At 38.4% G+C, this 16,247-nt stretch overlaps 1 protein-coding gene across 1 annotated transcript in view; it reads right to left on the bottom strand.

Annotated features, from left to right (window-relative positions):
- Window positions 1-16,247, bottom strand: part of LOC127012599 (dynein axonemal heavy chain 5-like) — a 172,072-nt gene that overhangs the window by 102,248 nt on the left and 53,577 nt on the right. The window contains 5 exon segments of the mRNA XM_050890811.1: window positions 1,763-1,957; window positions 3,176-3,363; window positions 10,914-11,092; window positions 13,757-13,929; window positions 15,532-15,678. Coding sequence (XP_050746768.1) covers window positions 1,763-1,957; window positions 3,176-3,363; window positions 10,914-11,092; window positions 13,757-13,929; window positions 15,532-15,678 — 882 coding nt within the window.

Raw genomic sequence — 16,247 nt, 5'->3', positions numbered from 1 at the left:
CAGGCCTTCACAACAAAGCATTTGACTAACTGGTACAGGAGTTCTCCAGATGAGAATTTCAGACAGTTCCACAGAGTCCTCCAGGTAGTTCCTATGATCCCTAGGCCAACTGATAAGCACTACTTATATGCTTCAATATGTTGATTAACATGCTGAGTGGAGAATCTTGCTGTCTCAAAGACTCCAGGGCAGTTTCTGCTGCAGAAATGACCAAACTACACTTAGAAACTCTTTGTGCAGATGCAGCAATGGTCACGTACAAAACATTGTACACCGTTAAGATAGTGAAAATAAGTTCTGTACACAGTTAAGTTTTGTTTGGGTGTGTGTCTTATTTTTAAGTAGTCTGCCCAGGAGCGAACAGTTCCAACACCCGTGACAACACAAAACAAGCAAAGCACTTTTGCAGAGGTAGATGGCCGAATTTCTGATGCCTGCTTAAATGTCTCTTCCACAGTGAAGGAAAGAATCATGTCCAGGACAAAAATGACCACACAAACTGAGGCAATGAGAAAATTTAATCCTACTGAGGCCAAGCCTGAGGAAAAAAAGAGAGATCGTATTCAATTCTCTGGAGACAAGCTATGTTGCTAACTGCTGAATCCGTGCATACACAAATTTTCCTAAACAATGCCCACAAATTCCACTTAAGAGGGAGCTCTTGGAAAATGATCCTCTGACAAATGCAGCCTGGTAACTATAAACACAGGCAGATGACAGGACTGAGAGAGTAGGTTGGACAGCAACAAATGGACTAACACTAGTGATGCTAGATCAATATAGGGTGATTCAGATTGCCTAAAAACTAATTTGAAGGCTAATGGAGACACCCTGGGCAATATTACAGGGAAGCCAGTAGCAAATATGACCCTTCAGAAGCCAGTCTACAACATAAAGCTGGTGAGTAAAACTCTCCCAGAAAAAGAAACCTGAGAGAAATGAAAATTGGAATCCAGTTTGGTTATATATATTGAGTGAAATTACGGAGGTATGGAGAAAGGAAGAGAAAATCCAAATCTGTACTTTTTTTTTAACTCTGAAATAATGAGGACAACATGATGCACTATTATCTTATTCTAGTGTAGTCCAAGATTTCTACATGGAAGTCAGCATAGTCACTAATAAATATGTGGTATAGAACTGAAATAATATAATGGAGAATGTAGTCAATATGCCCAGGTTCATTAGGATCCAACCAAAGCAGGCATTCGAGCTGCAACTTACCTACCACTCATATGATTTCTCTTTGAGACCCACTAGTCAACAGCCAGCACAGAGCATTCAAAAGGCAACAACTAGGTCTGTTCTTAAAAGCAGCTTTATCCTTTGTTTCTACTTAAATACCCCATACCAAACAGAATAGCACTTTTCCGGTAGTGCTCAGGAAGACAGTGCCTTCTAGGCATTCTGCAGTTATGTACAATTCTTACACTGCCTCTCCAATAGATCTAGCCTTCATAAGTGAGAAGACTGAAAAATGTGTCCTCTACAAAGTTCAGCAGAGCAATATACACCATTCCTCATAACTTCTCCAATAACTGCACTCTGTTTAAAAATCACAAATCAAACTTCCTTTAATACACAAATCAGTGTGAAAAATAAAAACAACGTGATGATTTCAGACTGTTTCTAGAACTCAAAACTGAAGACCCTAAAAAATGAATAGGTTCATGAGTGTAAAAATAATTATATATTCTATGAAAGTATATTCTCTACATACCCTTCCAGTGACAGCTTACAGTTGGACAAATATTTATTTTACCTGTTTAGATAACTGCTCTTCACAGAGTTTGTAGAGTGTATAGAATTTTCGACTAAGGACTTGGTTGTCTCGGAAACCAGCACTTGCCAGCTTGACTCGCATAATAATGCTACGGTCAGGCACCATCATAGCAACGGTGCGAAACTGAATCTTCAGATTTTCTGGAAGTTCCTGTCGTCCTGCATAGCCAGGGTTCTGAAAAATGCAAAATATAAAATAAAATACTATATAATGAAAGCAGGATAGGAAGGTTTATCTTTTCTGATAATTATTTGGCAAACACAGGAGCACATGCCAGATTACAAAGCGTAACTCGAGCATGTCACAATTACACATCACTACACAGTTGCCCAAATACTGCAGTTCATGAAGTATTTAGTATCACACGTGTTATTTGGAGATGCCCAAGACACACAGACATAGACAGACAACCACTTACAGATCTTGTTGGAGCTGTTTTAAATGGTTAGCTCCTCAGGGTCTTGATAGTGTTCCAGTGCTGGAGGTTACTGTTCCTTGTGAGCATTCCCAGACCATTTCAGTGCAAAGGCAGTCAAGCAGTGCAAGCCATTACTGAATATAATTTAAACTAACAGATCTGACCTTTCACTGAAGATGTCTAAGTCATTCACGTGACTACTGCATGGCTCAGTTGTGACAACAGTAGTCACTGGCTATGCAGTGATAACTTCTTAAACTCTTCCAGCTGTTTCCAAACTGCCTTCCCACTGCCCTTTGCATGCCACTAATTTGTCCTCTTTTTCAAATTAAAGTGATAACATTAACATTTTTTCAAAGGTAGGAAACCTTAAAATAAAGACAAATGCTTCCATTTTCAGTTGTGGGTATGTAGCCTACAGCTAAGGAGGCGGAGATACAAAGATGCTTTTAAGGTATTCTTACACTTTCCTGCTTCTTTGCCTCCTGCACTGCTAGAGGCAGTCCACAGGCATCAAAGATAAATCTTCAGGAGGCCAGTGAACCAGAGTGCAGGTGGTTTCCTTCATGCTGTCATATAGAAGGATTGTGGTCAAAAGTTCTTCACAGGTAGTGAAATACTGACTGGACCAACTACAGTAGTCCTTGCAGTGGTCAATTACTTCTGTTTTATTTTGTCAGACTTTGACTAAAAATATGAGAGGGTTGGATTTAGTCTCATCTGTCAAATATTCAACTAAAAAAGCCCTTAAAATATGTAGTTAATGATAATTGCATACCTCAAGTCCTAAGTTCCAGTTAAAAATATGGGCAAGAGAAAATATCATCATTATTATTTGACCAAATTATTGTTCAAATTGTATTCACTATTTTCTAACAGACAGTTCCAATGATTTCAACAGGGAAATTTCAATGGGAAATGAAATAGGAAAGATTTTTCACAGTGATGCCATTTACACATATTCACACACATACCATAGTCAGAAATATACCAAATTCTCTGTCCATGTCAACAACATCACCATCAGTGAAAATGAACTGAGGTTTCTTATTTTTCTTACACTGAAGTACGATATATATCTGCTGAGCAGCTACTGATAAAACTGGAAGTTCAATGCGGTTAAATTCATCAAAGCAACCCCATGCACCTGACTGGGCTAAACCTATAAAAAGCAAAAAGAAAAATATTTTGTTAAAATAGCAGATCAAACAAGAATAATTTATATATAAAAAATAGCATGTTTACATGCATGTACACGTATATAACTTAATGTAACATGAGAAGAACAGAGAGTATGAACTCAGAGTAAAATGAGAAGTAAAAACTCAGAATAAATTGGGCTGTTTGATGACACCCAGAAAAAGAATTACCCCTTGGAAGAAAGATATACAAATTTCTTTACAAAGAATCCTACACTTTTATAGTAACCATAAGGAAGAAAGTGTTCAATAATACTGTATATAGCACCTAGTAGCATAAACATGCATATAGTATGGAAACTCATCTATGCTGGGGGTGAAATTGTCAAAGATGAGCTTGAGAGACACCTACCTAAATGAAAAGCACAGAATCAAATCAGAAATCACTACATTTGTGACAGAAGCTTTGTAGCATTTTATAACAATTAATTCATAGGTCAAAAACTGTTGGAGAATAGCATCCTGCTGTTCAAGACAGAGAAATCTGATGTCACACTTACAACTGTTATTTGGAACAGGCCACGGAGTTCTAGGCAGACATTAGTATCCATAAACATCACGAAATTAATGTCTTTTGGGAGAGTCAAGTACTCCTTCTTCTGTATCATGTTAGCAGGATTGAAATAGGAGAGTCGACAGTGGCAGCTTTCCAGAGCAGTAGTGGGAAAGCTACGTAATCCCCTGCTGTTCCACGTCCATTTCACAAAAGACAAAGGCTAGTAAGTCTATGCAGGAACTTCATGGATGCCATCTCCTCCCTTCCCAAAGCCCACACTGGACTAGTATTTCCTGTTGCCTGGGTCCAGCAAGGACCTGGATCAGTACTTTAACTGGTGCTACAAACAAATGTTCAGAGATGTTCAATTCACTCCACTGGACTGGTGGAGCTCAGCTTGGCTTAAGCCATTTGAAGGCAGTGCTAAATGCAGATAAAGCACATGTCCAAGAAAAGGCATTTGTGAGTTTGCAATGTTGAACAACTATGCCCAGAGCTTCCCCGAATCCCCATACTTTATATGGCAACGTCTATAGCACTGGCAAAATAAATCAAGGGGTGGTTTATGTGTAATGTTAATTCCTTAAAACACTTAAGCTAATGGAAGAGAAAGTACTCAAAAATCAATAATAATACTATTAATACATAATTCTTCACTTTGTTTTGTTTTCTCTTTCATGTTTTCTCTTCCCTTGTCTTTGCTCTGGCCTGTTCTGCTCATATTATCCTTCTTCTCTTCCCTCTACTGTTCCTTGTCTGATGTTCTCTTGCTCTTTACAATGTTCCTCTAGGAACTCTCATCTTACTCCAAATCCCCTTGAGGCCCCTTTTATGCTTCTTCTCTGCCCCTTTTCTACTCTGTCCCGTCTTCTACTGTGATCAGCTGTCATAGCCAAATCAATACTTGTCAGTTTTTGCAGATAGCAAAAAAAGAAAAAAATATGAAAATAATCCTTGCTTTAATTTTTTACCTTTTTGCATGCCCATTAACTGCTTATTTTAATATTGTTGCATTGATTGGTCTTTTTTACCCATGTAATTTTGGAATAACTCTTCAACAAAAATTAGTGGAGTCACACCAGATCAAAACTAGTGGTAGTACAGCCAAAACTGGCTCCTTAAGATTTGATTCAGCCAGGGCAATACTGCAGATCTCCCATGAAATTCAGTTCAATTCCATATGTAGAGTAACCTTTTTTCTAAACTGCTTCTAACTAATTTCTGTGATATTATAAGGAAAAACATACTCCAAAAGAAAAGAATTTAAAGAGAATAAAAAGTCACATGGACTTAATTACAAAATTTAAAAGCAAATGTAATGTATACAAATACCAAAATGCCATAATGAAGCAAAGATCAAAGTAATCGTATAGACAGATACCAAATTTAAAACATGAAAGACTCAATCCTTCTGTCTAAAAACAAATGAAGAATGTTCCTTGATTTCACTGGTGTGGCAGCAAGTCCTGTAACTAATGTTCTCCCTCTTGTATGTATATCAGGGCCCTGGATGCACCAATAGGCCTTAATTGCCCTGACCAGCCTTACCTGGGGCTTCTACCCATACTCTCTGTCCTCCAGTCCAGGAGCTCCATTTCAGCTCAGGCAGGTCTGAGCTATGCTGCACGTAGGGCTGGGCACAGCCCTGTCTCCTGTTATCCTAACTTGCTGACTGAACTTCCTGGACGACGCCAGAACTATCCATAGTCTTACCTCCAGCCCTGCCTCCTGCTGTTTCTGACTGAACTTCCTAGACAGACCCTGGACCCAGCTTATTATTTCACCTTGTTTGATGGTCACTGGACAGCTGATGGAACAAGCTGTCACCAATCTGCCCTGCTCAGGCACTGTGGGACTGTACCCTGCTCAGTGAAGTCCCTGCCCCTGCCTGTGTGGTGGTCACTCTGGGCTCCTGGCTTGTCTTCTCTCATGAAGCTGCCCCATTCTTGCTGCTCCATATCTTGCTGATAAAAAATTCTTGCAGAGATTTTTCAAATGTATTTGGCCCCTTTTGTTACATGTGTTATACGACTACTAGGATCCATTCTAAAAAAACAAAAAAAAAAGTGGTTTTTCTACTTTGTTTATTAAACATCAATATCTACTCTTTGGGATGCAACAAGGAAAAACCCTAAAGCAGGATATTCTTTAACAAAGAAACTTTGTTCCATATACTATTGTCTCTTACACTTACTATCTATATATTAAAGGATTTTGAAATTATTTTCTCTATAGAATGGTGAGGTTCAGTTCTAACTACACAATTTTTCCTTGGGAAAGGAAAAAAAAAAAATCACTTGTTCTGTAATGCCACCTGCTGCATGGAGTTAGGAAACCTGACTCTCAGGCAAGGCCAATATCCCACAGCTTTGAATAAATTCAGTTCTTGCAAAATTATTTCATTCTGGTGGTGTTTAAAAAGAAAAAGGAAAGAAAATACACACATATGTATACACCCCCACACACACACAAGCAAAGGCACAGCAAGCAAACTGTCAGCTGCAAAACAGCTTAGAGACAATGCAATTTTGTTATGCACTGTCATACTGTGCATTAATTTCTGTCCCCACACAGAACATATTATGGTAATCAAATACAGAAATGGAGTAAAAGCAGCAAATAAAGGACAGGACTAAAGAGATCTTTAACTATGTCTAAGAAATGTGACAACCTCCCCCCCCCCGCCTCAATCAGTACAGATATCCTACAAACCTGGTCCTCACATGAGATAAGACTCACACAGCATAGCTACTCCCCGCTCAGAAAGACTTCAAAATGCATCTCTGCAATGCAGTGCCATGTCCCTTTCCATGTCAGTGACCCTATGATCTATGCACAGCTGGGTGGCCTGACCCTTGAATGCTACATTGTGGCCACAGTCCACCCTGCAGGTACTAGGGCACCCCACACAAAGGAAGTATGTTGCAGGGTACTGTGACAACCCCTGTCCTGCCAGGTGACCCAAGAGGCCAGGTGATAACACCCTATGTGCTGTTCCGCACTGGGAGGTCTGGCTAAAAATAGTGTGACAGTGCAGAAATTAATCGTGACAAAGCAGCTATAAACTCTCTTTTGTATTGAAACGACACATCTGTTAAGATTTTACACAGGGGTAGAACTACAGTGACATAATTCTAAGCAAATTTCACTAAAACAGAACTCTGTCTAGTCAAAGTGCAGCCCAGAAGCAGTAAGCTACAAGGTACTCGTTGGTCCTGAAAGAATTTACAGAGCTCCATACTTGTTTATTCACGTTCTGAATTAAGATAAATATCAAATCTTACATTAAATATTGCATTAAATATCAAATCACAAAAAGGTACCTTAGGTAAGACTGGAGTTGTTTGACTGTAACTACAGAAAACAGAACCAAAGCAAACACGACTTTTATACTCACCTACTGACAACCACAGACAAACGGTTTCCTAAAGGGTATTCACCAACGCTTTTCAGCAACAGTGATGAAGTATTCCTGATTTGCTATTCCTGGGCAATTTTAATACTGAATTTGATATAACAGAAAACTTGAAAATTCAGCTTCTCACTTGCTTCCCTTTCATGGGCTACCTCTGGTCCAATTCAGATGACCAGTTATATCTGAACCTACTTTTTGGTTCAAATTTCCAAAACAAAACTATCAAAGATGAAAGTCCAAGCCTTGGACATCTTGACTACACCATCTGCCTGTGAATAGCTGGAGTCACATAGGAAAACAAAAGAGATAGGACGACAGAGAAACAGGGAGACAGAACCTCAGCTCTGAGCCAACCAGGAGAACTTTAAATTATAATTTTATAGTATACAATGCATTATATTATATTTTTCTATTGCTTTATTCTGAAGATCAAACTTATTGTCCTTACAGAAAAAATCTGGAAACATGCATCTTTCTTTTCCATTAAAGGTTTCATATGCATTAAAGAATCTTTCTCTAAATGCACTTTGCTCCTCCTAATAAACCAAAAAGAACTCATTTCCTTCCCCAACTTCAGTATATCCACTCTTCAAGAAATACCAGATATCTTAAAGATATCTCAACATAAAAATTGTGATTCCAAGCCAGGCCCTTCCAAGTTGTGAAAATAAGTCCAAAGCAACTGGTGCCCTTCACAAATGAAATCATCAATGACTTATGTAAGAACAGAATCTTACTTTTCCTCCCAGACACACAACAGTCTGATAAATGCTGAAAAAAATCACTCTATTCAGCTGTATCTATTATCTAAATCCCAGGCAAATTCTTTGAGAAGTAAGCCACCCCACTAGCAAATTGACTGAGGTAAGTAGTCACAAGGATCATGGTCGCCTGAGCAGCAATTTGTTGGGTTCTGTAAGCATCTTTTCTAACTCATATCAAATACCAGCATGCCATTCAATGAGGCAGCCAGATAACAAGGACATATTACACAGTATTACTTAGCTTTTGTTGCATATGATGACAATACTACATGGAAAATGGTCAGCTTATAGAAAAAAAACAGACAAGAAAGCTGAGCCCTAAAACTCAGCTCATGTTCTTAGACACAGAAATTGTGCCCAGTTTTATTAAAAGAAGGCAATGACAAGCTGCAGTTACCACTATTGCCTCAATCTGAAATGACAAAGGATAAGTTACCAAAGTGTTCAGCATAAGAAGGCAGAAACAAAGCAAGGATACAGAGGCTAGATGTCCAAATTGACACAAGTCACAAACAGTTTAATACAAAGAAGTGAAATCACCAAGGAGTCAGGAAAAAAGATGGTAACATAAAGAGATACAAACATTCTCACAGAAGGAGCAGAGAGGAAAAAGACAACAGCTTGGTGAGATCAAAGACAAACCCACTCCAAGGAGAAACAAAGGCTGACATCGCTCCTCCGGACAGATGATTGCAGGTACAGCAGAGACCCAGTAGATGACTGCGCTTGGCATTATGAGCATATTCATGCTTAGTCAGACAGCTAGCTGGTCCCAGCCCTCTTCTGTTTATTACCAATGAGTAAAATAAACTTGGGACACTAAAATTCTGCACGCATGATAAAAGACATGCAACTAAAAGTTGGCCCAAAGATCTGGGGGTTACATGAGGTGCTTTGAGAAACTTGTGACCTTGACTGAAGGTATTCACACGCATAGCTAGTTCAGTTTCTAGCTTAGAATGTTCCTCTGTTTGTTTGGTATTACATAAATGAGCAGCTTTCCATAGCTCCTGGTCACTAGGTAACTATCTTCTCTCTTGATATGCGAAGATCTGGCCTTGGTTATAAACACAGTATTTACCTCAGGTAAGGACTACAATAACGCAATATATTCAGTACAGAAGTAATCAGCTTCTACGGAAGTTTAACACACATGCCAGCATAATTTAATGGGATATTATGAAACCTGTCTTCTGCTCTCACTGCTCATAGGAGCACCGAGCCAGTTTCAGCCTTCTTCAAGGCAGTGAATGCCTGCATTCACCTAAAAAGACCAAAGCTAAAGCTAAAGCTAACAGGCTAGCTATAAGACTGCCTAATACTTTAAATGAAGACTGTGACCAAACTTCCCATTCTTGTGGCATTAGCAGAACTTCTAGCTAGAAGAGTGGGCTCTTCATGGGGCCCATGAAGAGGATGGCGGGGGGGGGGCGGGAGAGAGAAGCTAAGAGACACCAGTGTCTTTTCAAAGCTCAGTGTATCTCTTCTGTCATGGCTCACGGCTCAGAGGAATAGGGGATGGAGGCTGGCTGAGGCAAAGAAAGCAAGAATGGAAGTGTTTCTTTCTTATCTATTTTCACGTTCTTATAAATGGAGCTAATGTGTTCGATTAGTGAGAAGCAGGGCATTCTGCAGAATGCACAGACAGCTACAAAACTTCTGAGTCATGATTAGAAAAACTTGTCAAACTGGTTAAATAATTTTTTTCCCTTCTTTCTCTACTCTACTTCTTCCCATTTCCCTCTTTTTGATATGGTCATTAAAGAAAGTTAACAATTTAATGAGGCCTAAAAATATCTGTAAAAGAACAAAAGGATTACGAGGAAGAACAGTAGTCCAGTGAAGTCAGTACCAGTACTGTTTTAACTCAGTTCTTCCCAAATACGTACTATTGGTCTTCTTGATCTAACTCAGCCACAAACAAACCCAGTAAGACCACAGAAGAGATAAGAGAGAAATCTGGAAAATCTTTTCACAATTAAATACAATATCACCTTAATCCAAACCTGGCATACCTTTCAGGCTTTCTACCTCCATTAGAAAAGCTTAATTGGATACTCTTAAACTCTTAAATAAGAAGCCAAAGACAAAAGTTACTTCTATTAAAATCTTGGCCAGCTTTGCTGGCTTCTTAATTAAAACTAGAAATGATCTCCAGGTTATATTCTAACCTTCAGGAGATATCACAACAGTGAAAATTATGTTTATGATACCTTGTGTTAGATTTAAGAGCCCATCACTCACAGAAAATGGTGGCATTCTGTGGTCTTCCAGTCCATATAACCAATAGTAGCTGTACACAAGAAAACAGACATAATGGAGGCCACAGATATTGGATCACCTGATCACTGTTTGCAAAACTGACTTCAAAGCTCTGCTTATCATGAAAAGTTATCAGAGTTTGACCATTATCTCATTTTCCTGGTTTCAAAAAAGTTCTAGAGTTCAAAATAAGACACTGCACCACTTTGCATGTTTCCCTGCCTTGCACAACATCATTGAGCTTCCTATTTGTTTGTCTTGCTTGATACAAAAATGGCAAGGGAGGGCTAAATATCCTCCCCCCTTGGGATGGGTGGGATAGAGGAATAAAGGATTAAAAGGGAAAAGAAAACATAGATAGGAAACACCCTCTAAGAATATAAAAAAAGACTGGAAAGCATGCAGGAAGAAAAAAGGGGAAAAAAAAGGAGAAATAACCAAATACCAGGAAAAGTTGATCAGCATCTGGAATTAAAAGGAAACAGAGAAGAAAATACCTTACTCATCATTGCTAACTCACTAGTGAAGAGACAAAAACTTCTGACTCTAAAATGAACAAACTAGATTATTTCTTACCTTTATAGATACGGCCAAGTCCTCTGTAGTCCATTTGGTCTGAACAATTGAAAACAACAACATACTTTCCCAGGCATTTGCCCATGTCTTTAGTTGTCTCTGTTTTCCCTGTCCCTGCAGGTCCTGCTGGTGCACCACCCATACTCATGCCCAGGGCCTGTGCCAGAGTGATGTAACACCTAGAGACAGAACAGAGAGTTCTGTTAATCTTTTTCTACTATTAATTACTTGAAGTCCATTAATGTAACCACAGCGGCTGTATTATACAGGGAAGGGGGCAGAAATGGGTGTGCTTCTGTGTGGTAAGTCCTCAGTCACCCCCTTCGCACACTGTGAAGCTGAGTTACCAGGTACCACCTTTACTCCACCTGCAGAAAAGCATGCATCCAGCACAGCGACGACTGCAGCAGCCCAGGAAACGCACAGCCCAATTCTAAATGCTGCATACCAAAATATTGTAGTATTGTGATTTTCTCACACTAATCATATGCCCTCCCTGCATGACTCAGCCTCATTCTGCAGCACCCAGACCCACCGGGTTTCTGCCTTTTTTCCCATCCTCCTACTCTCTCCCCAGAGCACACAAGATGGGCTCTCTGTTCTGGCAATAGGAAGGCACAGAGGCTGGAAGCAGCTCCTGTTCTTGCCATTTCCCTACGAGCATGCCAAACCAGACCAGTGCTGCCAGTCACATGAGGTGTCTGAGTTCCAGGAGGAGAATGGACGAGAGGGAAGATTGTAATGGGCAATGGAGAAAGAAGAGGAGGTATCCATGAATCCTAGGATGATCTTCTGCTTCAGCCTCCATCCTGGGTTGACATCCTCAGGTTTAAGTCTCAGCCTCCCCAGATGGTGTGGAGACTACTGAAGGGTGTAGGGAGACTGTTGTTCTAACCTACGACACTCCAAAATGCCAGTAAGCCCATTTTATCACTGTGAAACTCAATAGCTTTATAATATATCTGGGGAGAGAAAATGGGCACTGAAAAAACCCAAATGATACCAGCTACTATCACTTCCCATAAAATAACACGGTACTTATTCTAATATAATAGCAGTAATAATGCTTTAGCACCTTATTACTCAGTAATCAGTTAACAGGCACTCAGTTAACACAGAAAAAATACCACTCCTAACAATTCTGCTACTGAAAATGAGGTAAGGACAAACCGTATACATAGTACAAGTCCTAAATAGAACTTCCATTTAATTTTTTGTATCTGCCATGACACGGTCTGTGTCTGACATGATGTTTAGGAGCACTCAATTTCAGTCCCATTATCTTAATGTAATGTACTACTGCCAGTGTGTATTTATCATGTGCTTCGGGAATCCTTCCGAACACAAAATCATTAGACAAACAGCACATGACTCCAAGTTGATTAATGGAAAGCAAAGATATCATTACCTGAAAATTGTCAGAGCTCATACAAGTCCATATAGCAATATTAAAAATATTAAAATGGAAAAAGCCTATAAGGGGAATAAAATCTGTTCTTATGCAACACTGCTTAGGTACGCAAGTTTCCCATGGCAACACCAGAAAACATCTCTGCTTCAAATACTCTTTCAATATATGACAGTGGATAGCCACCAATCCCTGCAGCTCTGTTTGGCTCTTCCAGGTTTGCCCAAAGACAGATACCTCTGTTCTTTTTTTTGTTGTTATTATAGTGTAAACTCATTCAAAAGGCTCATTTTCTTCAATAATGTCACCCTGTGCTAGTTTTCAATCTCGTGTGACATAGCACCTTGAATCAATCCCTAACCAATTAGGTTGCATTTTCATTCCATGAACAAATTTTGAATGACATCATCTTCTTGATACTGTCTCTCCCGGTGGGCAAAATATTGTCTGTGTGGTAGTGCTGCCATACCCACTAATCAGCTGCATGTTTACTGCTGCAAACAGATCTCTATCTAGCATAGGAATTGTAGGGTACATAACATAGAATTTGGCAGATGTGTGTTACTATTAAAAGCCAGGTATCCAAGCATAGGGTTTTGGCTCTCTAAAATAGCTCACTGGCCATAATTTTGGTTCAGAAATTGGCAAAAATCTGAAATTTCACTAGTAAATAAAATCTAGTAGCACAGAGAGTGCAAAGACAATTCTAACATTAATTCAACGGCCTGCAGTCATTTTTCACACAACAAATGACTGAACATGCACAGTATTTTGACATTCCTGTGCACACTTAAAAGAACAAGCTCTGGCATAGCAAATACATCTGCCTCTTGCCTAGCTGAAGCACTACCAAGTACTTCAGAGAAATATGTATCTAATGGAGTTTGTACCGTGCTGTATAACGAACACTCCAGCAATAAAAAGTTCTCCTTATGTTTTGCCCTCAGAGCTTTTTCTGTGTTTGTAGTCCTGTAATTCTCCATAGGCCTTGCTTAAAACCATATTGGCACTAGTTATTCAATGCTATGTCCTGAGTTACTGCTTTTTCCTCTAGGGTGACTTCATGAATCACTTGCTGTAATCCCATACTCTCATGCAACTGCTAGCTTATTGAAAGCAGCGATATACTGTTTTTTAGATCCACTCTGTTTAGGCTGGTGAAGTGTATGGTGTTCAGGTATATTTATCTTGAGCACAAGTAAGTTTTTCAATGCCTACCACAGCACATATACCTCAAGCACATACTCAAAGAGAATTCAAGACCCCTCCTAGAGGAGCCCGCTTTCGCTAGCTGAATATATAAGCACTGGCCTCTGCTGTTCACCAGTGATACTGCAGCATTATAGTGCAACCAAAGAAAGAATTCTGACTCATGACAGTTAAAGGAATTAAGTCTTAGCTCCAGTACTATGCACTGCATTCTTTTTATAACTACCTGTCAGTTAAGGGAGTTATAACAAGCCTGTCTGTACACCCTAAGTATTCATTGCAATAGGTGAACTCTACATCAGTGATTTGGATAATGCATTTATCCAAGTCTTCAAGAAAATAAAATCGAGACTGTTTTTGCCATTCAAAATCAGACGGAGATTTAATGTTCATACGGACCTATAATGGAAAAGAAAAATCATTAATACAGAAATGAAACAGTATAACAAATTAATCTTAAATTCCATACAGGAGAAAAATCTACTATGCATAAATTCAAGAGCTGGAAGAACAAGCACAGAATCTGTCAGGAGTCAAGACATCCAGAATTATCTTTTCAAACCTGTCTACAACATGCTCTGAACCTTTTGACCACTTTGATTTTCCTCTGAATTGTGTACAGAGATTATGAATTGTGTCATACAGAGATATCGAAGAACAGTGATGGAAAACTTCATAAAAAACTAACAATAACGGTTACACTGCATGGTATCTGGTGCCATTACTCACAGAAATACTAAATCGTGGACAACACTTGAATATACTGTATACATGTCTATGTGTTTGTTCATTTGGGATGTACTTTTCAGTATGAACTTGTCACACACATATTTAGATTTGTGGCAGATTAATAGAAGTTGATTCATTATTTTTGACACTTGATCTCAAAACCACTGGCCTCGTACAGAATATGTAGTCCTGGTTATTAGCCTTGCAGACATGGTGTAAGGTGAAGAGGAGGTTCTGGATTCTCAGCCACTTCCCTCTACTTTCTCTCAATCACAAAAGGACATGTTTAGCAGGGAATAGAATGTTTTGAGAGAAAAGGATAATATTACATGTACCAATTAGGAATCCTTTCCACAGTTTTGGACTTGCCCTTGATTTTTTATTTCACACACAGACCCTTTAAATTTAGCCAATTTTCTGTGATTTAATTATAATATGACATTAAATTAATTGATAATGAAAAATGTCCAATTAAGAAAATAATTACAAAAATAAGTTAAAAATTACAGGCAGAGGATAAAACCCCATGCCTATCTTAGAAACTGGCAGTTTTCTTTCTAACTTCAGTATTTTTCTTTATGATTTTCTATCTTTCTTTACACATACACTTAATTTTCATCTTTCTAACATATATGCATAAATTAAACAATGTAATATTGAATTATTGACCTTTGCATCATGCAAGCTTTTTGAAAGTTATTTTACTTCCATTTTTTAAATTATAGTTTCATGTATTCAATATACTTATCTAAGGGAAGTCTGATGCAACTCAGTTATAAAAAAAATGAAAATATCTGTTCTGGTTATTGTTGTTACCCTTTTCAAATATATGGAGCCTTGCCGCTTTAACCTTTGAATAACTATTACCTTAAATCAACACATAGGCTGGGCTGGAAATCACATGATTGATAGCAATACTAACGGGACTTTTTTTCCATTTACATTTCAATTAAATAATGTATTAAATTTTCCATTTGAGAGAATAGTTTAATTTTAAAAGTTAAACTCTGTTGCTCACAGTGAATTTGTGCATGATGGGTATCAACAACCATTTTAAAAACTGAAGTCTGAAACTATGAACATACCTATACATAATTCACCCTTATGTCTGCACGACATCTATACGAAAACAAACTAAATCTGATATGCTGTTATCACAGCACTAACGTCAGAGCTACTCAAAGAGAATAGATTGTGAGATTTCTTTATAATTTTTTTATATGTGCAAATACTTCCATAAAGAAAGACCCTTAAAGGTTTTCAAAAACTTACCAAATCATCAAAGATATCCTTCTGGTGCACATGAATGGTGATTAAAGTTTCATATTTTGTGCGCTCCATTCTTGTCAGATTGTGTGTTGTCATGTCAATTAAATCATTTAAAAGTTCCAAAAACTTCTGATTTGTTGTATGCATTACCTTTTCCACATAGCAAGAACAGCCATATTAATACAAACATCATTTGTTCTTCCAATGTTTAGAATAAAAAATAAAACACATCTGCAAACGTATGGGCCCATGACATCTATGATCTGCTTTGTATTTATTAGGCTTGGAATCCTAAATTTGGATTTGCATGCATTCTTAGCCCAACAGAGTACAATAAAACTATATCTAGGTCACATCATAAGATTTTATTCCAAGACTGTTGCTCCTTCTACTATACATTACATCTTCAGCTGATTGCATCCCTGCATATTTTCAGAACCATCAGTCTCTGATTTTGGATATTGCATCAGTCCAAGCAATATCTACTCTTTAGGGGGAACAGGAACCTGGAGATCTATTACATCCTCTAACCAGAGGAGGGGGAAAATGTAGTGTAATTTTAGATGCCAATGCTAAAATATAATCTCTTTTGCGGCACCAGATTCTGTCACAAAATTCCACAAAATACAATACTGACTATACAATACTGACTTATGTAAACAGCATCAGCCTCTGTCAGTGATGTTCCCGGTACACAACAAATTATAAAGTGCTGAGGT

Source organism: Gymnogyps californianus, chromosome 2 (genome assembly GCF_018139145.2).
Source record: "Gymnogyps californianus isolate 813 chromosome 2, ASM1813914v2, whole genome shotgun sequence".
Taxonomy (NCBI): Eukaryota; Metazoa; Chordata; class Aves; order Accipitriformes; family Cathartidae; genus Gymnogyps; species Gymnogyps californianus.
Note: the sequence above shows the minus strand (reverse complement) of the source record. Positions and strands in the feature narration are given on the sequence as shown.